General features: G+C 41.8%; 1 protein-coding gene across 2 annotated transcripts in view; it reads left to right on the forward strand.

Annotated features, from left to right (window-relative positions):
* The window catches only part of PRKG1 (protein kinase cGMP-dependent 1), a 1,533,271-nt gene extending 1,508,394 nt beyond the window's left edge, over window positions 1-24,877 (forward strand). For both annotated transcript variants that reach the window (XM_030203098.1, XM_030203097.1), the window contains exons 15-18: window positions 15,380-15,502; window positions 15,598-15,660; window positions 19,143-19,209; window positions 22,339-24,877. In XM_030203098.1, coding sequence (XP_030058958.1) covers window positions 15,380-15,502; window positions 15,598-15,660; window positions 19,143-19,209; window positions 22,339-22,437 — 352 coding nt within the window. In that variant the 3' untranslated portion in view covers window positions 22,438-24,877. The remainder of the gene's footprint in view (window positions 1-15,379; window positions 15,503-15,597; window positions 15,661-19,142; window positions 19,210-22,338) is intronic.
* Window positions 24,878-25,875: the final 998 nt, after the last annotated feature.

Consider the following 25,875-nt stretch of genomic DNA (forward strand, 5'->3'; position numbering starts at 1 on the left):
TCCCTGGGCCCTGCCCTCCCATCTGTTCCTCTCTCCCCTGTCCCCCTCCCTTCACCCATGTATCCAGCAATTCCCCTCTCTCCTTGAGCCCTGCCATCCCATCCATGTCCCTGTTTCCCCTGCCCGAACTGCCCGCCCTCTTCTCTCCCCCACGATCGATCCCTTTCCTTTTTTTTCTTTTAAATTTACCTCCAGTCCGGCAGCGTCAGTGAAAGCGCTCCCAGTAAAAGCACTTCTCTTCGCTCAGTGACCCGCCTTCTTCTGATGTCATGACGTCGGAAGAAGGCGGGACACAGCGAAGAGAAGCTTTTTTACTGGGAGCGCTTTCACTGACGCTGCCGGACTGGAGGTAGATTTAAAAGGAAAAAAAGGAAAGGGATCAATCGTGGGGGAGAGAAGAGGGCGGGCAGTTGGGACAAGCGGCGGCGATCCACGGGCGGGCGGAACTAGGTCAAGGCTGACTGAGGCGCGCCGCGCGGGGGCCCCCCTAAGCGCGGGGCCCTATGCAGCTGCCTCGGCCTAAGACCGGCCCTGCTGGGGCACTTAGTTCAATTCCTGGCACAGACAGCTCCTTGTGACTCTGGGCAAGTCACTTAACCCTCCATTGCCCCATGTAAGCCGCATTGAGCCTGCCATGAGTGGGAAAGCGCGGGGTACAAATGTAACAAAAAATAAATTATAGATAACAAGCAGATTACACCATAAAACTCCAGATATCCAATTAATTCATTGTCTTTAAATGAAGGTCACATGACATTCCCATTCAATTTTGCTGCCAAAGTGGAAGTAGCCTAGAGCTTATCACCTTTCACCCTCAAACCTAGCTGCAGCTAAATCCTGTTTAGTACTCTAAAAGATATCTAAGCCAGTATCTGATAAATGTATCCCATCAGGCTGATAAAGCCCAGGGCAATCAGTTATCAATAACTCATGTGTGAGTATCATTCCACCAAACAAATTAAAAAAAATGTGAAATTTCCCCATTCACTCTATTTCTAAGGTGTTCTATTGCTTTCACTCGCTTAGCATCCCTCCAAATCAAACATGGGATGATCTGAGACCAAACAAAGTGAGTGCCAGGAAACTGATACGCCAAGAATATATAAACCCTAACACTGAGCTTCAAATAATGTGGATAATAATTGATCCCACCACATGCCACGCTATCCCAACCAGCAGATGTTAATTCCATAACTTGCCAGACCAAGATGTCTTCCCCAATGATTTCTTAAGCATGCTTTGCAGCCCTAAATATATAAGAATGGCCACACAACTAAATGCAGACATCTATTGGCTTGATGTGCCTAGCACAGACTAACAAGATAAAATAACAAAACAAATTGCTATTAGTTAATAGGTACATTTCTAACATATCTCAAGTATCTCTTTGAAGCCCAACATCCAATATGACAGATAAAATCTTAGGTCCCACCCTGAGAAGCTACATAAGAGGCAGATCTGATTCTAAAAGAATGAGTCCCAAATAAAAGCCAACGCAGACCGCAAAACTGTTGCAAATTGGAAGCAAGTTGGAGGACTGCTGTCATAATGAATTAACCAAAATGAATCCCCTTGAGGACGGATTTGCATATACTGTCTTGCCAACTGAACAGGACAAGAAACCAACTGAGGAGACTCATGTAAATATAACCAGGATCCTCACCCCAGCTGAACTGTTTTGTGGTAATTTTGCAGGAGCTTATGAGGTTAGCTGTGGGAAAGACTTAGGATAGGGAGTTTTATATGTTTAATCCATAACTAGTTCAATTTTTAGCAGTACCACAATGCCAAAAAGATTTACCTGGTCTTGAGTGGTAGCAAAGCTGTATGGGAGAAGTTGGGGTTGTACAGGTCCTTGTAGAAGGGCTTGTCCCTTCATTGTGTGCTGTCTGCACTGCTGCCAGTTGGGTGATAATTATTTTGGCAGTGCTAACTATAGTAAATTTAATTGGGTGTTAAAAACTTAAATGGCACCTAATAAATGGAGCGCTGAAACACCCAGAGCAACAAGACAGACCAGAAGTAAAAAATAATTTGAAGGCTGCTAAGGTAACTACTGGGTCAGCTAGTAGCAATTCTAGTCCCTCGCCGGTCCCTCGTGTTCCTTTGCCCCACCCCCAACTCAGAAAAACACCCAATCAGCTCATCCCTAATGTCAGCACTTCAAATCGCTATTAACTTATCTATATTAATTTAAACCTTTCTTAAATCCTTCCTCTATGATCCTTCTCCCGGCGGTAAATTAAATAATTATATAAATAAATTCCAACAATACATTATGTCAATTTCAATTCAACATTTACCTTTAATTAACTTACTCTAACAATTAAGTTCCTTTTTTTACCATTTGAAAGAAATATATCCACCCTTCACCCTCCCTATTCTAAATCTTCTTCCCCACTCAACCACAATGTTGTCACTGCTGCAGCTAGGGCAATGTAATCTGAATGGGCTGTGTTGGCTTTGCCACACGGCATCTGCTAGTGTGACTTTGTAAACAGGGGGGGCAATTTGTTAGGAGATTGTGCAGCTATTGCAATTTCAAAAATAGCATCATACTTATAAAATCTTCCTGCTTCATAAAGGTTTAACGATACTGTAGGGCATCTATTGCATTCTAATTCAAACTACTGACCACAGAATCTAAGGAGCTCAAATAGGTCAGAATCATGACTGTCATCAAATTAAATATTTAAAAAAATCTGAAAGTAATTTATACAGTTGTGGAAATAAGTATTTGATCCCTTGCTGATTTTGTAAGTTTGCCCACTGACAAAGACATGAGCAGCCCATAATTGAAGGGTAGGTTATTGGTAACAGTGAAAGATAGCACATCACAAATTAAATCCGGAAAATCACATTGTGGAAAGTATATGAATTTATTTGCATTCTGCAGAGGGAAATAAGTATTTGATCCCCCACCAACCAGTAAGAGATCTGGCCCCTACAGACCAGGTAGATGCTCCAAATCAACTCGTTACCTGCATGACAGACAGCTGTCGGCAATGGTCACCTGTATGAAAGACACCTGTCCACAGACTCAGTGAATCAGTCAGACTCTAACCTCTACAAAATGGCCAAGAGCAAGGAGCTGTCTAAGGATGTCATGGACAAGATCATACACCTGCACAAGGCTGGAATGGGCTACAAAACCATCAGTAAGACGCTGGGCGAGAAGGAGACAACTGTTGGTGCCATAGTAAGAAAATGGAAGAAGTACAAAATGACTGTCAATCGACAAAGATCTGGGGCTCCACGCAAAATCTCACCTCGTGGGGTATCCTTGATCATGAGGAAGGTTAGAAATCAGCCTACAACTACAAGGGGGGAACTTGTCAATGATCTCAAGGCAGCTGGGACCACTGTCACCACGAAAACCATTGGTAACACATTACGACATAACGGATTGCAATTCTGCAGTGCCCGCAAGGTCCCCCTGCTCCGGAAGGCACATGTGACGGCCCGTCTGAAGTTTGCCAGTGAACACCTGGATGATGCCGAGAGTGATTGGGAGAAGGTGCTGTGGTCAGATGAGACAAAAATTGAGCTCTTTGGCATGAACTCAACTCGCCGTGTTTGGAGGAAGAGAAATGCTGCCTATGACCCAAAGAACACCGTCCCCACTGTCAAGCATGGAGGTGGAAATGTTATGTTTTGGGGGTGTTTCTCTGCTAAGGGCACAGGACTACTTCACCGCATCAATGGGAGAATGGATGGGGCCATGTACCGTACAATTCTGAGTGACAACCTCCTTCCCTCCGCCAGGGCCTTAAAAATGGGTCGTGGCTGGGTCTTCCAGCACGACAATGACCCAAAACATACAGCCAAGGCAACAAAGGAGTGGCTCAGGAAGAAGCACATTAGGGTCATGGAGTGGCCTAGCCAGTCACCAGACCTTAATCCCATTGAAAACTTATGGAGGGAGCTGAAGCTGCGAGTTGCCAAGCGACAGCCCAGAACTCTTAATGATTTAGAGATGATCTGCAAAGAGGAGTGGACCAAAATTCCTCCTGACATGTGTGCAAACCTCATCATCAACTACAGAAGACGTCTGACCGCTGTGCTTGCCAACAAGGGTTTTGCCACCAAGTATTAGGTCTTGTTTGCCAGAGGGATTAAATACTTATTTCCCTCTGCAGAATGCAAATAAATTCATATACTTTCCACAATGTGATTTTCCGGATTTAATTTGTGATGTGCTATCTCTCACTGTTACCAATAACCTACCCTTCAATTATGGGCTGCTCATGTCTTTGTCAGTGGGCAAACTTACAAAATCAGCAAGGGATCAAATACTTATTTCCACCACTGTAACTTGGAGATGTGATATTTTTGTCACTAACCACAGATAGGAGTTGATTGTATCATTTGATTTAAAACATTTTGTTCTAGACAACTAGCTTAAAAGGATATCAAAATATTTTCCCGACTTCTAGATTCTCACTACTGAGGACATGATCCCCTCAGGTATCTGCTGAATTTTTAATGTATAGACTCTTTCTGGGTATAAGTGATGTAGTTTGAAGACAAGATGTTGAAAAATGGTGGAAAAAATAAAAAGAGGAAAAGGGAAGGGAATAACAGAAGGGACGGAAAAGTGAAAGATAGAGGGCAAGATGAATGGAAAACAGGTGACAATGGGAAATAGTTGGACAGAAATGAGAAATATATATCTTACAGGTTGAGTTGGAAAGTGATTGAAAATATGAGATAGAAGGAAAGGAGAAATTAGGAAGGTTGATACGAAGATATAAAGATGAAAGAAATAAATTGGAATGAAAGTGCACAGATCTCTATGTTTAAAGAGGATATATAACAAGGATATAATAGATTTACACTTCAAAAAGCTAGTCTCTATTAATTCAAGCTTGTTATATACCAAATTAATTTCTGTTCCTACCCTAGCAGAACTATCAAGAAGTGAAATATTCTTTTGCATAGATTCTGAAGACAGAATGAGATTTGGGATGGGGAATGATAGAATGTTGTGTCGAAATCACTGAGTAACTTTATATTACACTATTTTCTCCTTTTGATGGGGTGGTTGTATTTAAATCATTGAACTGTTTTCTTTTAATTCATGCTTGTTAAACTGCCTTTTTAAAATGAAATGAATAGCATCTTATTTATCATAAATCATGGAGTACATTAAGCATCATTGGGTCCTTTTTTATTAAATCATTTTATGTTGGCTAGTGGTTTTCTGCAGGGTTCTAGCTTATTCTTTTTAATATCTTTCTAAATTCTCTGGGAAATTTTAACTTTCTAAACTCTCTAGAAAATGTGATTAGGAATCTTGGGACTAATAGTTAAAGCTATTTAACTGGCCAGAAACAGCTCCTTGATGGTTGAATAAATTGTTTGGGGCAGGGGTATAGCCAGACATCGGCGGGAGGGGGGGGGGTCCAGAGCCTGAGATGAGGGGGTACATTTTAGCCCCCGCCAGTGCCGCCGACCCACCCTCCCGCCATTGCCGACCCCCCTGCCACCGCCACCACCACCACCACCAACAACAACTTTGACCCTCCCCTGCTGACGACCCCCTCGACCCCCCTCCCGCCGCCAACCCTCCCCCACCACCACCGTCGCCTACCTTTGCTGGCAGGGGACCCCCAACCCCCGCCAGCTGAGGTCCTCTTCTTCCTTCGTTCTGTTTCTGAGTGTGACGTCCAATGCACTCCAAATTGGAACTACCACCTGGCTACCATGTGCCCCAGGTGGTAATTCCATTTTTGATGCACACCCAGAATACGTGGTAGAAAATTTTCTATTTTCTACCACATGGTGCTTACCCGGCGATAATCGGCAGTTTACACGCGCTGGCTGCTTATTGCACGGTTAGCACGTGAGACCTTACCACTAAGTCAGTGGGTGGCGGTAAGGTCTCAGGCTGAAAATGGACTCGTGGTGGTTTTAATTTTGCCGCATGTCCATTTTTGGCCACAAAAAAAGCGCCTTTTTTCCAGCCGCACTGAAAAATTGACCTGCGTGCGTCCAAAACATGTGCCTGCACCCAGGGCCGGTCTTAGCAAGTGCGGGGCCCTATGCAGACCAATTTGGTGGGGCCCCATCCTAGCCCCGCCCCTATACTAGCCACACCCCCACTCCACCCATTGATAAGATTATTCAATTTTTAGAAAATTTTTTATTTATGAAATTTCAAATAAAGACAAATGAAGCTAAACTTGTACAGAAAAACTGATTGAAATAATAAGCACAATGCTATCATGAAACCCTGCCTCCCAAGAAATTATTCAGTTCAAGTCCACAATTAGTAGTTCCAATTCTCATAACCCCGGGGGGGGTCAGAGGTGCGGACACACAATCTCTTCACTGCAAAACACTATACACAAACTTGTGCAAAAACACAGTCAGAACCTTACCAAACCATAACAGCACTAATTCCAAGGACAGGACGAGCTACAAACTTATGCATGGAAAGGCAAACTGTAATTACACCAGGCTCTAAAACACCAATACACTACCTTGTGAAAAAAAAAAGGGCTGCAAATACTACACGCTAGCAGGATATTGTACCTTGATCACACATGAAAAACACATGACACAACAAATATGAAGGCAAAATACTGAATGGAAAGTTACCTCAAGAAGTCAGACTCAGCATGCAGCAATACTAGAAAAATTGAAACTTGCATGTAAAATATCACAGATGCACATTTCTAAAAAGCTGACATATTCCAATTAATAAATTCTGAATAAAATACTTTTTTTCTACCTTTGTTGTCTGATCATTTAGTTTTTCTATTCGCTTTGGTCCCAGTGTCTTCTGTTTTATGCAGTGTCTTCTTTCCATTTGATATTTTTTCTCTCACCATGTCCACCATCCTCCTGTGTCCTTATGTGTTCTGTCTACCATCTGTAGCCCCCTGTCCCTATCCTTTCTCCAGTTTCAGCATCTGCCTTCAAAGTGTTCCGATCCAGCCCTTAAATTCAACAATTTGCCCTCCATCCACATCCAGCATTTCTCCTCTCTCCCCTCCACTCCATTTCCAGCAATTTCTCCTCTCCCTGGGCCCTGCCATTCCATCCAAGTCCATCCTTGGCCCTGTCTGCCCTTCCCTCCTCCATCCACATCCAGCAATTTTCCTCTCTCCCCTCCCCTCCATTTCCAGCAATTTCTCCTCTCCATGGGCCCTGCCATCCCATCCAAGTCCATCCTTGGCCCTCTCTGCCCTTCCCTCCTCCATCCACATCCAGCAATTCTCCTCTCTCCCCTCCCCCCTCCCCTCCATTTCCAGCAATTTCTCCTCTCCCTGGGCCCTGCCATCCCATCCAAGTCCATCCTTGGCCCTCTCTGCCCTTCCCTCCTCCATCCACATCCCGTAATTCTCCACTCTCCCTTCCCCTCCATTTCCAGCAATTTCTCCTCTCCCTGGGCCCTGCCCTCCCATCTGTTCCTCTCTCCCCTGTCCCCCTCCCTTCACCCATGTATCCAGCAATTCCCCTCTCTCCCTGAGCCCTGCCATCCCATCCATGTCCCTGTTTCCCCTGCCCGAACTGCCCGCCCTCTTCTCTCCCCCACGATCGATCCCTTTCCTTTTTTTTCTTTTAAATTTACCTCCAGTCCGGCAGCGTCAGTGAAAGTGCTCCCAGTAAAAGCCCTTCTCTTCGCTCAGTGACCCGCCTTCTTCTGACATCATGACATCAGAAGAAGGCGGGACACAGGGAAGAGAAGCGCTTTTACTGGAAGCGCTTTCACTGACGCTGCCGGACTGGAGGTAAATTTAAAAGAAAAAAAAGGAAAGGGATCGATCGTGGGGGAGAGAAGAGAGCGGGCAGTTGGGATGAGCGGCGGCGATCCCCGGGCGGGCGGAACTAGGTCAAGGCTGACTGAGGCACGCCGCGCGGGGCCCCCCTAAGCGCGGGGCCCTATGCGGCCGCCTCGGCCTAAGACCGGCCCTGCCTGCACCAGCGCAGGCCACTGTTAGGTGCACCTTAGTGAAAGGGCCCCTAAATGCTGAATATTGGTTATGGTTTTGCCAGCTCCGTATTCCTTGAAATTCAATGCCAGAGTCCAGACATGACCCCAGCATTGAATTTCTGGGGATAATGCCGGCGACGGTCATCAATATGCTGATCCTTGCCGGCTGAATATCTGTCCCTTTCTGTATAGTCTGGCATCTGTGCAGATGGTGGTCAACTTTGTTATTATTATTTCTTAATACACCAAATGTATAAAAAGTCAAGGCGATGTACTGCATATAAAATAACAAGTTCAAACACTCCAAGTGTGACACAACCGCTCAAAGGTACCCTTAGGTCAAACTGGAATGCACAATTACTGCCCCAAAAGCCTGTTAAAAAAAATAGTTTTCAACACAGAAATGTCTAAGAGGCTTCAGCCCAAAGGGAAACAGGAAGCTGTTTCTAAACAAGTAGGTGTGAGACAAAAAAAAGGCATGAACTCTCCTAGACACTAGGTGGGTCTGGCAGAAGCCGGAACAGACAATCTATAGGCAGTGGAGGACCGAAGAGATCTTCCAGGCACATAAAATGAATTAAAGTCGCCAAATAAGATGGACTTTGTTCATACACAGCCTTACTGCCAAAGCAAAATGTTCTGTTGGGTGGGATCTGATGGACATCAAATGCAAATCTTTGGTTGAAGGCAATTTGAGAAAGGGCTATACTGAGTAAGCTGCATTTAAAACCAGATGAGTCTGTGTTTTTGATTATACGTGAGGTTTCTCGGAGCTTAGACCAAGTTATTTGCTTCTTGAAGTTATTGTAATTTGTGTTATATTCTGTACATGTTTTATTCACTTTACTGTTTGTTTGTAAGCCACATTGAACTCGAGTCTAATTTGGGCTAATGTGGGGTATAAATGTCATAAATAAATAAATTTAGTTTAGTCTAAATGATATCCCTCACTCTGTCTCTGGAGGAAGTACTCAGCTTGGCAGCATTTTTGCAGTCAGATCTGACCTTAAATTCACAGGTTGGTAAGGTAACTAGAGACACTTTTTACCACTTTTAGGGGTCCTTTTACTAATCTGCTGAAAGAAGTAACGTGTGCATACTGCAACGAAAAAGGGCTTACCGTGGGGCACGTTCAGGTGTCCTGCGGCAGTTTTTCCATGTGCGCCCGCTACCCACATGCTAAAAAATAGATTTTATTTTTTAACGCTGGGGACAGAGATTTAGCACAGCTACATTGCCATGTGCTAACCAATCAACATGTGGTTAGTGCGAGAGCCCTTACTGCCTACGAAATAGGTGTAGTTAGGGCTTACACACTAATGGCCATGTGCTAATGGGAAAAGTAGCGCAGGGCCATTAATGCTAGAAATACAAAAATCGGCCATTTTACTCACACAGTAAAAATGGCCTTAGCACACGGGAATGACCCGCATAAGCATGTGCTAAGGTCACTTTTAACTGCATCTTAGTAAAAGAGCCCCTTAGGCTACAAAACAAACTTAGGCCCTTGTTGGTAAGAACTGGCACTTCAATAATATATTGGTTGGATTACTTTACATAATAACGTGATAGATGATGGCAGATAAAGACCCACACAGTCCATCCAGTCTGCCCAATAAAATAAACATAGCATAAGGTATAATGTGATACTACATATGTATACTTGATCTTGATTTGTCTTTGCCATTTTCAGAGCACAGATTGTAGAAGTCTGCCCAGCACTGGCCTTGTTCTCCAACCTGAAGTTATCATCAAAGCCCCACTCCAGCCAATCCAAATCTGTCCAATCATGATCAAGGCACAGACTATAGAAGCCTGCCCAGCACTGACCTTTTTCTCCAGTTACTGAAGCTGAATCTGCCAGCCACGATGAAGGCAAAGACTGTAGAAGTGTGCCCAGTAATAGCTTTGCTTCCCAATTACTGTTGTTGCCATCAAATTGTCGCTAAGTTTGCTAGGTTCCATGCCTTGTATACAGGATTCTTTTGTGTTTATCGTACACATTTTTGAATTCCGTTACTGTTCTCATCTCCACCACCTCCTGCAGGAGGGCATTCCAGGTATCTACCACCTTCTCCTTGAAAAAGTACTTCTTGACATTATTCTTGAGTCAGCCCCTCTGCAACCTCAATTTATGTCCTCTAGTTCTACCATTTTACCATCTCTGGAAAAGGTTTGTTTGTAGATTAATACATTTCAAATATTTGAATGTCTGTATCATATCACCCCTGTCTCTCCTTTCCTTCATGGTATACATGTTCAGGTTCTCAAGTCTCTTCTCATATGTTTTGTGATGCAAACCCAATACCATTTTTGCTGCTTTTCTCTGAATAGCTTCAAGTCTTTTTACATCCTTAGCAAGATATGTCCTCCAAAACTGAACATAATACTCCAAGTGGAGCCTCACCAATGACATACAGGGGCATCAAAACCTCCTTTTTTTCTGCTGATTATACCCCTCTGTATGCAACCTAGCATCCTTCTGGCTGTGGCCATCATCTTATTTCATTGTTTTGTCACCTTGGGATCCTCAGACACCATCACCCCAAGGTCCCTCTCCTGAACTGTACTTATCAATCTCTCTCCTCCTATATGGGTTGGATTTCCTCTCCCCAAACGCTTCATTCTTAACTTCTTGATATTCAATTTTAACTACTAGACTTTAGAACATTCTAGTTTTTAGGGATCTCTTCTTATGGTTTTTACTCCCGCCAGGGTATCCACTCTGTTGGCTATCTTCGTGTTATCCTTCTAATCCTTCAGAAGTGTCTCTCACAAATATATTAAACAGAATTGGTCCCAGTACCAACCCCTGAGGCACTTCACTACTTATCTTCTTTTCCTCAGAGCGGATTCCTTTTACCTCCACCCTCTGTCACCTATTGGTCAACCAGTTTCTAATCCAGTTCACCACTTTGGGTCTTAAGTTCAGCCCTCTCAACTTATTCATGAGTCTTCTGTGAAGAACCATATCAAAGGCATTGCTGAAATCCAAGTAGATTACATCTAGCGCATGTCCTTTATCCAGTTCTTTGGTCACTCATTCAAAGAAATCAATCAGATTTATTTGGCAGGATTTTCCTTTGTAAATCCATGTTGCCTCGGATCCTGCAACCTGTTGGCTTCTAGAAAATTAGCTATCTTTTCCTTCAGCAGTGAGTCCATTATTTTCCTACCACCGGCGTGAGACCTATTGGCTTGTAGTTTTTCAACTTCTTCCCTGTCTCCGTTTTTGTGAAGACAGACCACATCAGCTCATCCCCAATCCCATGGAACCTCTCCCGTCTTGAAAGATCTATTAAATAAATCCTTAAGAGGTCCTGCCAAGACTACCCTGAGCTCCTTCAGAGTCATGGGATGTATCCCATCTGGCCCTATAGGTTTGTCCACTTTCAGATTTTCAAGTTGTTTGTAAATGCTTTCTTCTGTGAACGGTGCAATATCCACTCCATTCCTAGATATACCCTTGGAGCCTGACCACGGTCCTTCTCCCTGATTTTCTTCCATGGACACCGAAGGTAATATATTCTGAGGTGTGTGTGTATGGAAGGCATTGAGGAGCTGGACAAGGCAGTTGGAGATGGTGGGCTGGTTGTGGCCTGCATTGACTACTAGCACTGACTGAAAAGTGGCAGTGACTAGAAAGGTGAGGGAGGCACTAGCCTTAAGGTGGACTGTCCCTGGATTATTCCTGAGTGATCTGGCCTGGAGGAGGAGTTATAGCTGGTCACAGAGGTGCTGTATGGCAGCCTTATCAAAGCAGTACCTAGTAAGGCATTGCTGGTCAGTGAGGTCCTGGGCCTAGGTATTCTGGGATTGGGGTATCTCCTCTTAGGCCTCCCTTCCAAACTCTCAACTGCATCTAACAAAGCATCAGCCACAGGTCCTGGGCCTAGGTATTCTGGGATTGGGGTATCTCCTCTTAGGCCTCCCTTCCAAACTCTCAACTGCATCTAACAAAGCATCAGCCACAATAGCATTCAGTGTATCCATGATTGACGTGCAAGTGTCCCAACACCACAGGTACAACCCACTAAGCCCAGTAATACCACTGTGCACTCCTCTACCTACTGCACCCAGTGAGATTCAGCACCAGCACCCAGCTCTTACTCTCCCAGAACCAGCGCTCAGTTTTCACAAAAACAGCTGCAACACAAAGCACAGTCTTTCCAGGCACCAGCACACAGTTCTCACACAAACAGCTACAACACAAAGCACACTGAGAAACTGGGAGTGGACAAACAGAGGATCAATGAGAGACAGAAAGCAAGCAGGTAGAGGGTTTGAATGGGAGATGTGGGCATTTGGGGACAGTTAGAGTTTGGTGGGGGAAAGGGGGAAGCGACAGAGCAAAGGATGAGTGTGGTTTGGGGGCTGCCAAGTGTGGGTAAGAATTTCAGGAGGTGAGACACAGAGGAGGCAAAGCAGGAAATGTGAGGGTCCAAAGTTTCATACAGGGACAAAGAAATAAAGGTTACAGACCACTCAGCACTCTTCAGTCTTTTTCACAAATCAACAATTCCACCTCTCCACTCTCCAACTCAGTGAAATCACAAATGGGTCCAAAGACAAGTTTGGTCTTGAGCTAGTCACTTTTAAAGCAGGTCTAATTCATGGTGTTTTTGTTTCTGGCACAAGGAAATCATTTTGCTATCTGTTATCAGAAAAAAAAAAACATACATCACGTAAGACCGTCCATCTCATGCCCATGACACATCCTCAAAACACCATCTCTCAAAACATTTTTCTTTTGGCGACTATTGGACTTAAATGGGGTTTTTATTTGTTTGATTATATGGTTTAAACATTTTCATGTTACAAACACATCCATGTGGCCTTTCTGCCGCTTTGTACACATTCTTTTCTTTTGAAAATGAGCCCCGTGGTGATACAATGTGGTGGTTTTTTTGAGTTCCAGATCAGGGTCTAGTATTCTAGTATGATTGTATCAATGAACTCATAATCACTCTAATATAAATGGTGACAATTCTAGGTGACAATTTCCTTACATTGAGTTCTTGACCCCTTTCAGTTTGTGGAATGGTAATGGAAGAGATGGCTGTTTCTTTTTGGAGGGCTTTCATGATTTTCTTTTGAATATTGTTTTCTCTATCTGGTTTTCTGTTACAAAATGTAATTTTTTGAAATTAATATGCAAAATTTCAATAAATATACAATTATCATTTTTTAAAAATTGGCAGTGTTTTGGGAAGCTGAGAGGTAATATATTTGCTGGGGAGAGTCCTGCAGCCATAAAGAGGCAATTACCTAGTAATTTGATAACTTGGGCTGGTAGTAGAAGTATGTTTTGGTTTAAATATGCACCAGAGGGCTCAAGGTTGGCTGGGAAATGTAGTGACCAAGGACCTAAGGAATAACCTCCCAGTAGATTAACGTTAGAAGGTTAAAGTCTGTAAAATGTAGAGACAACCAGAAAGTGAAAATCTGACAAGGAAGAAAGATTGCATGTTAACATTCATTGGCATAGTGTGTATCATAGGTGGTCAAACAGCTGTGATTACAGGAATTTACATTGCCTGTTAGAAACTGTGCTGTAGATTAAGTAGTACAAAGGACCATATGTAAATTCTACAAGTTGCTAATTAGAAGCCCATGTTGAAGCATCCACTTGAAATTGTGAGTAAAGCATTTAAGTAATTAACCAGTGTTCTGCCTCTTTTGTGGAAAAGGGAAGCTATTGTAGAATTCTTGACCAGGAGAGCTAACTCAAATCTATTTTTATTTATACAATGTTTACTTGCAATGATTAAATGTTACAACAGTGTTGCCAACTAGACATGATTGAATTTTGATAGATATTATACTATGTTAAACTCTTGCTTATATCAGGAACAACGAACAGGGGAAACCTCCACGATTAGCAAAATAAAGCAACAGAAGTAGAGGCTGACCAACAAACAACTCCAACTTGGGAGGTGGTGCTTAAAAAACGTTTTATTGATTGCTTGCACAAAGGACCCGACACGGTCCATGTTTCGGTGTGATAGAACGCCTGCTTCAGGGGTCACAAACAGTATTCACAGAGAGGGGCATAATCGAACGAGGCGCCCAAGTTTTCCTGAGGACGTCCTCACAGGATGTCCTGGCGAAGGGGCGGGGAAACCCGTATTATCAAAACAAGATGGGCGGCCATCTTTTGTTTCAATAATACGGTCGAGGACACCCAAATCTCAACATTTAGGTCGACCTTAGAGATGGTCGTCCCCAGTTTTTGGTGATAATGGAAACCAAGGACGCCCATCTCAGAAATTACCAAATCCAAGCCATCCAAGTGGTAGTGCACTGGTCCCCCTGACATGCCAGGAGACCAACCGGACACCCTAGGGGGCACTGCAGTGGACTTCACAAATTGCTCTGAGGTGCATAGCTCCCTTACCTTGTGTGCTGAGCCCCCCAACCCCCGTCAAAAAATCCACTCCCCACAACTGTACAACACTACCATAGCCCTAAGGGGTGAAGGGAGCACCTACATGTGGGTACACTGGGTTTGTGGTGGGTTTTGAAGGTCTCACATTTACTACCACAAGAGTAACAGGTGGGGGGGGGGGCTGGGTCCGCCTGCCTGAAGTGCACTGCACCCACTAAAACTGCTCCAGGGACCTGCATACTGCTGTCATGGAGCTGGATATGATATTTGAGGCTGGCATTTTTTTTTAGGGTGGGAGGTGGTTAGTGACCACTGGGGGAGTAAGAGGAGGTCATCCCCGATTCCCTCTGGTGGTCATCTGGTCAGTTTGGGCACCTTTTTGTGGCTTGGTCATAAGAAAAAGTCGGCCAAGTGCTCGTCAGGGACGCCCTTCTTTTTTCCATTATCAGCCGAAGACGCCCATGTGTTAATAACGCCCCAGTCCCGCCTTCGCTATGCTTCTGACACGCCCCCATGAACTTTGGTCATCCCCGCAACGGAAAGCAGTTGAGGATACCCAAAATCGGCTTTCGATTATGTCGATTTGGGCGACCGTGGGAGAAGGATGCCCATCTTGTGATTTGTGTCGAAAGATGGGTGCCCTTCTCTTTCAAAAATAAGCCTGAGAGTATACTTTGTGCAAGCAATCAATAAAACATTTTTTAAGCACCATCTCCCGAGTTGGCTTTGTCTGTTGGTCAAACTTTTGCTTATATCCAGATTTGCCGTAGATGATTTGATAGCAATAAAGTGCAACACAAATGTAATTGATCTTTTCTTTTTCATGCTTTTGCTCTCTTTCATTTTTTTTTCTGAGCTTTGCACTCTATTACCTAACTACCTGCCTTTGACTTCTGTTACATATCCTTGTCTAATGGATTCATGACTCATCAATATCATTAAGTGCAGCCTCTAAGTTTTTACCATTTAAAATTTAATCAATTGAATAAATGAATGAATAATTGATTCTGAGTGCTTTTATAAAAAATATATGTTTGTTTCTCTCAAAGTCCACCTTTCTCAGGTCCAGACCCCATGAAGACCTATAATATCATACTGAGAGGGATTGACATGATTGAATTTCCAAAGAAGATTACCAAAAATGCTGCTAATCTAATAAAAAAGCTATGCAGGTAATCTCTAGAAATATAATACAATGGCTTTTGTTTCCCTTTAAAATATCCTTGTAATTAGATTTGTTGACAAACCTTGTTGGCCTTTTCTGCAGGGACAATCCATCAGAAAGATTAGGAAACTTGAAAAATGGAGTGAAAGATATCCAAAAGCACAAGTAAGTGTTTTCCTAGTATCTGTAGGTTCATAGTAACATAGCGGCCGATATATATTTACAACTGTTTAACTGGCCAGGAAAACCTCCTGGCTGTTTAAATAGCCTTAAGCTGGCTAAGCGCTTATATTCAGAGTGAGATAGCCAGCTATCTCGGTTGAATATCACCACTTACCCCTGGATTTTATATAGTGCGTTTAGATTTAGGCACTGAAATTGGCGCAGATTCTATAACACCGCATGTAACTTAGTTGGCTTAACAAGCTAATGAGCAGTGGTAACAGAAACAGTGAGCATGGTTAGTGCCAATATTGATTGGCTGACTAGCTAGGTTTAGCGGCCAGATAGGTCCATATAAATAGTAGGTCTATCTTTGGCCGCTATAACTTAGCCAGTCAGGCAATGAATATCAGCTTATTCCAGCTGTGTTTAGCGGCCAAAACCCCCCAGAAATTCAATGCCATTTGCCGGATACAGCCGCCGGCACTGAATTTCCGGGTTCACCGTCGACCATGGGAGTTAGCTGGGCTCCCTCCCATGGTCTCAATATAAGCCCCATAGTAAATGACCAGTATGGTTCATCCAGTCTCCATGGTCCAAGTGACTAAGGGGCCCTTTTACTAAAGGGTGTTAGAATATGGGCTTAGCACATCTTAATACAGGATTTTCCCATATGCTAAGCACATATTCAGTGTGACAGTATTTAGAACTTTTTTTTTTTCATTTTGCAGATCCCCATGTTAATTTCTCCATTAGCACACAGGACTTGAAAATGAATGCGGGAGCACGTATTGCCTCCTATTTAAGCAGTGCTAAGTTCTCCCATGATAATTCAGCCTTATCCAGTTAGTGCAAGCTAATGTCTACTGGTTAATGCTTCCACGCCCATTCTCCATCCATCACATGCCCCTTTTAAAAAGTATTTTAAAAAAATAGCTAACAGACACTTATGGAGAGATTCAATAAAATGCACCCAAAGTTAGGCACCAGGGTGATGTGCTCTAAACTAGTATTCTGTAAAGGGCATGGAGCATCCTTTATAGAATAGTAGCTTAGTGCTCATTCTGGGCCAAGTTCTATAAATAGTGCCTAAAAATCAGGGCTGAAAATTGAATGCTCTTAGGGGTCCTTTTACTAAGGTGCATCGAAAAGTGGCCTGCGCTGGTGTAGATGCAAGTATTGGATGTGCGCAGGTTCATTTTTCAGCACACCTCTAAAAAAGGCCCCTTTTTGGGGCTGAAAATGGGCGTGCGGCAAAATGAAAATTAGCATGAGTTCATTTTGGGCCTGAGACCTTACAGCCACCCATTGACTTAATGGTAGGGTCTCACGCGTTAACCGGGCAGTAATCATCAGTGTGCGCACAATGACAGCGCTGCATGCCACAAATTTTCCAGCATGCGTAAAAAATGAAATTACCGCCTGAGCCACATGGTAGCTGGGCAGTAGTTCCAAATTGGCATGTGTTGGGCATGCGTAGGCACTTACATGACTTGGTAAAAGGGCTCCTTAGCATGATTCTATAAGGGTTAAGCGTCCTTCATAGGATTTTGCTTAGCGCCTAACTGCTATGAGCAGGCCTGGTGTTCTGTACTTTGGATCATCTCTGTGCTGTTCGTTTGAAGACTCCTGGTGCTTCTTTTTGCTATTTGGTACCTAAAGTTAGGCATGATTCTATATGTATGTTCATAAAATTAGAAACACCCTCAGAACGCCCTAGGCATGACCCCAAATTGTTACGCATTTTAAGATTTACATGCAGATCATTATAGAATGCAATATCCACGTAAATCCCAATTGGAGCCAATTAGTGCCGATAATTGGTTATCACCAATTATCAGCACTGATTGGCTTGTTATTCAATTAAGTTGTGTGCATTAAATTGGGTGTGCACCCAGTGTAACGCACGTAACTCTAAGCCAGATATAGAATTTGGCCATCTATGCCTAATTTTGAGCATGAGCATGTGCGCATGCCAAAGACAGGTACTATAAATGCTGGTACCCAACTGATAAGTCTAATTTACAAGAGTGTCAGTTTCTTGTGTGGGGACTCAGTACAATATAAATTCAAATCTAGTGCCCCAAACACTCATCAGTAGAATACTCTTATTGAATCATGACTTATCCACAAACAATGTTTGTCATATTCAAAGCTGCATTACAGTGTTAATTCACATACATATAGCTTTTTTTCTAAGGGGATCATCAGAGTATCCTGCCGCACACACCATATGGGAACTGAATCCATTTGTGATAGTGGTGTGATGCAAATCGTCATAGATCCGCTTAATATATTTTGTTACTGATGAGTGTTTGGGACACTAGATTTGAATTTATATGGTACCCAACTGATGGCAGTTAGGTGCGCAAATGCAGACATTATATAACATCGTGCCTAATTTCTGGGAATACCCCTGACCTACCTATGCCCCTCCCATGGCCACACCCCCTTTGGAGTTGCACACCATGACATTTAGGCACACATGCTATAGAATAGGGCATAGGGCAATCCGTGTATAACTCCTAATTCCTGCCAATCAAGTATTTGTTAACTCTAGTAATTGATTTTTAGCACCTAACTGACTAATTACTTTACACGCAGATCTGGGATCCACATCCAAATCTGGATGCCCAAATTTGAGCAATCTATACAGAATCATGTGGTTAGTACTTGCTAACATTCAAAATACTGCTAATTGCTTTAACGTACTTTGTGGAATCCTGTTTTTCATGCGCTAAACACACATTAGGGCTTAATGTCCTTTAGAAAAAGGGACCCTGAGATTGTAATTGCAACTCCATCCCCATATCTTCTGTCTTTCCCCCCTGCCCTCTCCAGGACTGTATTGACTCTAAATCAATATCACCTTGATAATTAGAAACATTATTAAGATTAAACCAAACCATACATTTCTAAAATAAATCTGTAGCAAAAACAAATATAACAATATATCTGTAGGAAATTCCCAAGCAAATCCAAGCACATGTATTCAAATAACAATTTACCGTAGTAATTTAGCAGTGTTAGCCTCCATCAATATTAATATTTGCACAGTAGTTTGTGGTTATGATTAATATAAATATCATAGGCTAAGATAACCAGAAGTTGCAGTTTTTCCACTGGAGCAATGACTTTTGATTAATGCAAGCCAACATAACAATACCTGGCCTCCTATAGGTTCTTATCAGTGAAATGTGTTTTATAAGCTACTGTTTATTAGAGCACAGCTGGAGTCAGAGTTAATCTGCACCACTAGAAGATTCAGCTGAATATATTTTTATATAGAATATATGTTTTCCTTTCTGAAGTTGGTTATCATTTATCATACATAGGCAAGTATTCAGTTCAGTGACTGGCAAGATGGTTGATTATGTGGAAATGTTACTACACACAGAATAAATGTATACTCACCATAGCTTCAATAAATTATTAAAGCTTTTTTTTTTTTAAATATGCATTAACCTTTTCCATCTTTTTTGTAGATGGTTTGAAGGCTTTAATTGGGAAGGTTTACGAAAAGGCACATTGACACCTCCTATAATTCCCAGTGTAAGTGCATTCTTCAGCTAAATAGAAATTAGACTAGGAATGTGCATTTGTTAGCACATATTCTGTGTTTTTGAGGCAACAAGAATTTTAGAATGAGTAAACTCAATTGTACATGTGTGCACCTTTGACTTAATACACAGGCCATCCATTTTAATTGTTTTAATTTTTGATGGTTGCAGATATAGAACTGAACAAAATTCTGACTCATGTTACTTTGGGGAAAAGCCTATTATACTTTTTTTGTATTATTGCTTTGTTATGATCTTATACCGTAAGGATCACCACTGAATATTTCTATTCTTTTAGGAGTATGATAAGTCTATGCTTCTATAGCCATATCTTATTTCATAAGCAGGGTCACCCAAATCCTGATAGTAAGAGCACTATGAATTGATGTATGTGGAAACTGAGCATGGATTATATAACTACAAACCAAAACAAAGAGTTGAACGCCAGAATCAAGTATCGGTATAGTGAAAAACGCTTTATTGATAAACTGCCAAATTCGGCCACATTTTGGCACACACCTGCATCAGAGGCATGTGCTCACATCTTTTATATAATATATTGCATTACATATTATATTCATTGCAGGTAAATGGTGTGTATGTTTAGGATATGAATACATGCCTCTGATGCAGATGGATACATGCCCTGATTCTATAAAGGTTGCCAAAAATTGTGTGTTCAAATTTTAAGAACATAACATAAGAACATAAGAATAGCCACACTAGGTCAGGATAATGGTCCATCTAGCCCAGTATTCTGCTTCCAACAGTGGCCAATCCAGGTCACAAGTACCTGGCAGAAACCCATGCTACCAATCCCAGGGCAAGCAGTGGCTTCCCCCAAGTCCATCTCAATAACAGACTATAGACTTTTCCTCCAAGAACTTGTCCAAACCTTTTTAAACCCAGATATGCTAACCACTGTTACCATACCCTCCAGCAGCGAGTTCCAGAGCTTAGCAATTCTTTCAGTGAAAAAATATTTCCTCCTTTTTGTTTTAAAAGTATTTCCATGTAATTTCATTTGAATGTCCCTTGCTCTCTATACTTTATGAAAGAGTGAGAAATCGATTTACTTCTACCTGTTTTATACCACTCAGAATTTTATAGACCTCAATCATATCCCCCCTCAGCTGTCTCTTTTCCAAGCTGAAGAGCCCTAACTTCTTTAGCCTTTCCTCATACAGGAGGAGTTCCATCTCCTTTATCATTTTAATCACTCTTCTTGGAACCTTTTCTAATTCCACTATATCTTTTTTGAGGTTTAGGTACAGCTCTGATTTACATGCATAATTTAATAGAATAGTGAGTCAATTAGTGTCAATAATTGGCTTTTTAACAAGCAATTATTGGCACTCATTAGTTTTAATTGGGACTAATGTGCATAAATTTAGATGCAGGATCTGCGCCTAAAATTTACTTTCTGCCCTAAAAAGGGTGTGCGGATATGGGAGGGTCATGGGCGTTTTGAGATGGATCGGGGTCGTGATTTTGAGTTGCATGTGTAATTATAGAATAATGGTGCTCTGTGTGTAAATTTAAGCATGGGCATTTGCACCATGTTTTCGTTGGTAGAAATGGTGATGCCTAAATTTACACGTGACCTTTCCACTTAAAAGTTAAGTCTGTAGACCACACCGAATTTTAGGCAATCGGTTAAATGTTTAGGCACCATATATAGAATCTAGCCCTTTATCAATAAAGCATTCTTCATCATACTGCTATGTATTTCTGGTTTCCAACTCTTCATCTGTTGGATTTTGGCCTCTCTTTTGTTTTTGTTCATACAGCTACAAGGCCACACGATTCAGAGTATATTTGGCTATAACATTCCAATGGTCAGCAGACAAGAAGTGAGATTGTGATGTGTGTGCCAAGGCAAAACTTAGCCACAAATCACATTCTTAATATTAGCACTCACACACACTTCCATTCCATAACCAAAAAACACAAACATGCCAAACTTTTGTGGCAACAAATAGGCCACAACTTTGTTAATTATGAACAAACTTCAACAATAAACTTAGAACTGTCATCCCCCAATTATCTACAAACATTCCCTTGGCAATTCTCATCATCCCAACTGCTATCCACATTCCTCAAAGGAATTAATTTAGACAGTCATGATCTAATCACAGAAGAGGAACCACAAAGGTCCCAAAGGATAGACTCAAATCCAGCATGGTTTGTGGTAATACCAAACACTGCCCACTTACCCCTGGAATCCCATGATGAGAAGGAACCTGTGACTACCCCACCCTCAACTGAACCAGATTCTTAACACCAGTTGCATTTTTGTTTTTATAGCATAAAAGGTGTCAGTACTCAAATACCAGACCATCCTTTAGGAATGGGGGTGATCACTGAGAAACCCACCCCATAATAGCCAGATCCCCTGCAACCAGTCACAGAATCTATGAAAAGGCAGCATTGATATTCAGAGCCTGGACTATTTCATTTATATTGGGAAGCATGAGTCAATATTAGCAGGCAATGAAAAACGTGCTGACACTTAGTACCCCTGAGTACCCCATGAAAAATAAAGACCTGCTTAACACGCTTATCATTCCCCATCAAGTCATATTAAAGAAAATGACTACTCAAACTCTCCCACTGCCCCTTCTGCAACACTATTTTCCTCTCCTCTACCAACCCTAAATACATTAGAAAATTACATCTACCCCCTCCCCCCAATCCATACTCAAAAAAGGAAGGGTCGACACATTCTCCTTGGCCCAGGCACCCTAGCAAACATATTCTGCTCTGTGCCTCTTTGATCTTACTCAAACCCAGAGCTCAAATCAATGTGTGCCTGTGTGACATGTGCCAACCAGCTCCTCTCTTCTCCCACTTCTTAGCTCTCTGTCACGGGGCTAATCCCATTCCTCCTCCTCCTCCTCCTCCCAGTCCCCCACCCCCATACACAACAGGACAAAAGAGAAAAAAGGGGGTGAAGGAAGGGGCCATCAAAACAACCCAAACTGGGCTGACTGGGCAAGGTGAAGATGCCCCTCTCCCCAGATAAGCCCAGGGGTGTTCTGCCTTAGAAATTTAGAAGAGTCAAAAGATTAATGTTTTGATGCAAGCAATAGAAATAGAATATCTTTTTTGTGTTTGGCAGGTTGCATCTCCAACAGACACAAGCAATTTTGACAGTTTTCCTGAAGATAACGATGAGCCACCACCTGATGATAACTCAGGATGGGATATAGACTTTTAATGCTTTTTTAACCTGCTTCTGCCTTGCTGAAGACAGCTTTTCTGAGACATGGCTGCCAACAAAACTGAAGGAACTGGGGAGGATAAGTGCTCGGGGTCACCATGATGCCTTGATAGATGCTGCTATAGTAACTACAGTGGCATTAGGACTTATTGCTTAGATGACAACAGTGTTCCTTACATGTTTTATGTTTGACCTTAAAATAGCAGTTGACATGGTGGTCCTGAAGCAAAGCCTTTTCACCGGCTAAGAAATAAGCTTGTTATCACTGCAGTGATCTTGCTAAAACTAACTCTTTTAATAACTTGAAAGGTAAATAGTGTATGGAACACTTAAAGCAAGTCTAAGAATTAATACATTGAAGCTAGTGTTATCCATAGACTCAGTAATTTATTTTAAGTGCTACAGTTATCTATGGTATGGTACTTGAAGTGCTTCTGCACTTCAAAACAAGTATGCAGGGTTATGTACTGCAGGCCAGTGTATATACAGAGGACCACAAAACTATTAGTCAAGAAGTTCATGTCAAACCTGTTTTGGAAATATTTTTTCAAGTTGTGTTCATGACGATCCTGAATGTTAACTTTTTATTTTTGTCAGTTTAAAACTGAAATAGTAATAAAAGCACAACAACTATAGATGATCATAAAATTAGTTAAGACAGGATGGCTTCATTCTCAATTAAAACCGAAAACTGGCTTACATACACCATAACAAAATATAAAAAGTTATTCATTTTACCAGTGTAAATGAAGACAAGAATCCTGGAGTGAGGTGATGGCAGCCATTTTGATATTTTGTTTTTAGATATTTAATGAATAATTTAAAATGGAGGTCTACAATAATGTTTACCTATTAAGAGCATTAGAGTACAACTGAAAAGATCTGTATGATACTATATAGGTGCTATGTATATCTCTCATTTCTTAAATGTCATCCATCAGTCACCAATCATTTCTAAAACCTACATCTAAGAAAAAGAAATCCCTATTATTGAGGGTCTTCAACTAGGAATTTATTTGACTTTATTCTTCCATCCTCTACAATTGTGTTCTTTAGTATATGGTATAATATTGTTACTGGATTTTTTTATTGTAAAGAAACACAACAGTATATCCAAACCTATAGGGGGTGTCAGAGCTTTATAGTATTCTGAGGTAGTTATTATTAGAATGTCTCATGAACAATCAAAATACCTATGAAGCATTACAACCTGTCTGAAAATTTGAATGTGTGCGTTATACAGCCGGAGAAAAGATACATAATAACTTTTTTAAAACTCTCCAGTTCAATATTTTTTACCTTTTCTTTATGTGACCATAACAATTTTTAAGGTCATATTGAGTTAGTCTAGTGATTCATTTCTGAAATATTGCACTGTAATTAAAAAAAAAAGCTCAGAGAAACAGCATACTGTCTTATCTGTCTAATATTTGGAGATTTACTGGCCCTCTAGTAATTAGATTGCTGTGAATGAAAATTTTGTCTTTAATCATATACAGTAAGTAGCATTGATACAAACAATCTGCATCTGTGTCAAATTACAATTGGCTATAAAATGTCTTGAGATGTGACAATGTTTGTAATTGAATCTGACACGTTGTGTTGCATTGCAAAATGTGAAGAAATATGATCTTTCAGAGTATCTTAGTGCAGTAAAAATGTTATAGGTAACTTGATTTTTTGGGGGGTGTATGTGTGGGAGGGGTTACTGCTTTTATTGTGCCTGTGGGTATAAGAAATTAGAAAGTATTACCCCTATTATTCCATGCATTTTTATAAAACCTGACACCAGATGAAAATGAAAATAAGAAATAGAATGATGTCATATAATCAGAAATGTTAAATGATCAACCTTGGACACCCCCCAGTATTCATACAATTAGGTTGAACCTTTAAGTCACTGTTTTCTAATAAGCCTTGGAAATTGCAGTCTGTAGCATCACTGGATATAACCTCATTGAAGAAGGGGGAGGGGAAGAATTATTGGCATTATATGCACATTTCTCCTATGTCTTACTATGTTTTTATTTTATCACACATAGCAATGTATTAGGACATGCATACCTTTGAAGCAGTCATGCCAGGATAATGAGTACATTTACCTAGAAACTATTAGTCTATATGAGAGATAACATCTACTTCATTTTAATCACTCATCTGAAAAAGTTCATTTTAATCATTCATCTGAGAAAGGTGTTATTATACTCTCTAATGACAGACACCTAGATATCAATACAAAGTGACCTACTCATATTAAAGAAAACACATTCTTCTGTTTGCATCCAATCTTTATAATTGTCCTTTATGTCTTGAATTATTTAATTAAGTGAAACAATAAGGCTTATTAGAGCTGTTAAGTGACTTTCTTATTATGCAAAAAATAAAAAGAAACTAGGGGGGGTCTTTTACTAAAGCTTAGCTCGAGTTATCTGCAGCAGGGCCCATATGGGCTGTGCCTAGGGTCTCTGGCGCCCCCCCCCCCCCTGCAGACCATCAGTTGGCACGCGCCCCTGCCCCCGCCTGGCTCCAAGGCGCGTGGAAGAGCTGGGTGGGGCCAAAGAGCTGAGCGCTGCTCCCCCAAGCTGCCGTCTGGGGCGCAATGGAGGAAATGGCTGGGTTTGGCCTGCAGAGGAGGCTCTGAGCATACTTCTCATTCAGCCTGAGCCTCCTCCGCTCTATCCCCGATTCCCCGGTGCTTTAAATTTACCTCTCTCCGCCTCCGGCTCCGACGTCTGCGCAGCGTCAGTGAAAGAGCTGCCTGTCTGACATCTCTCCACCAGCCTTCCCTTCGCTTGTTCATTTCCTCTGTGTTCCACCTTCTTCTGACGTCATTTCCTTGAGGGCGGGACACAGAGGGAACAAACGAGCGAAGGGAAGGCTGGTGGAGAGACGTCAGACAGGCAGCGCTTTCACTGACGCTGCACAGACGTCGGAGGCGGAGCGAGGTAAATTTAAAGCACCGGGGAATTGGGGATGGAGTGGAGGAGTAAGGTTTTTTTTGTTTTAAATACAACTCAACGGTGCGGCGCCCTTAAAGGCAGGCACCCCCCTGCAGCGCTTACCGCACTTACCGTGTTGGCACGGCCCTGGGAATAAAATGGGTCCTGCTTCAGATAACTCAAGCTAAGCTTTAGTAAAAGACCCCTCTAGGTAACTAAAAGAAAAGAAACATCTCATTATTGTACTGGTGAATCAAAAACAAATAATTGGTAGGAAGAAAACGTAGTGAAAGAATTTTGTTTTAAACATGTATGTTTATTCATGCCTACTTTGTCCTTGTGACATATGGTGACATCCGATACATTCAGCCTGCAATAACTCATATCTTATATAAAATGCCTGCTTGCATATTTCATTATCATTTTTCTTATGCATATTAATTGCCTCAAACTAACTTATTTATGTTAATGACACCATTCTCTGTGATGCACACAC

This window comes from Microcaecilia unicolor, chromosome 5, assembly GCF_901765095.1.
Source record: "Microcaecilia unicolor chromosome 5, aMicUni1.1, whole genome shotgun sequence".
Classification (NCBI taxonomy): domain Eukaryota; kingdom Metazoa; phylum Chordata; class Amphibia; order Gymnophiona; family Siphonopidae; genus Microcaecilia; species Microcaecilia unicolor.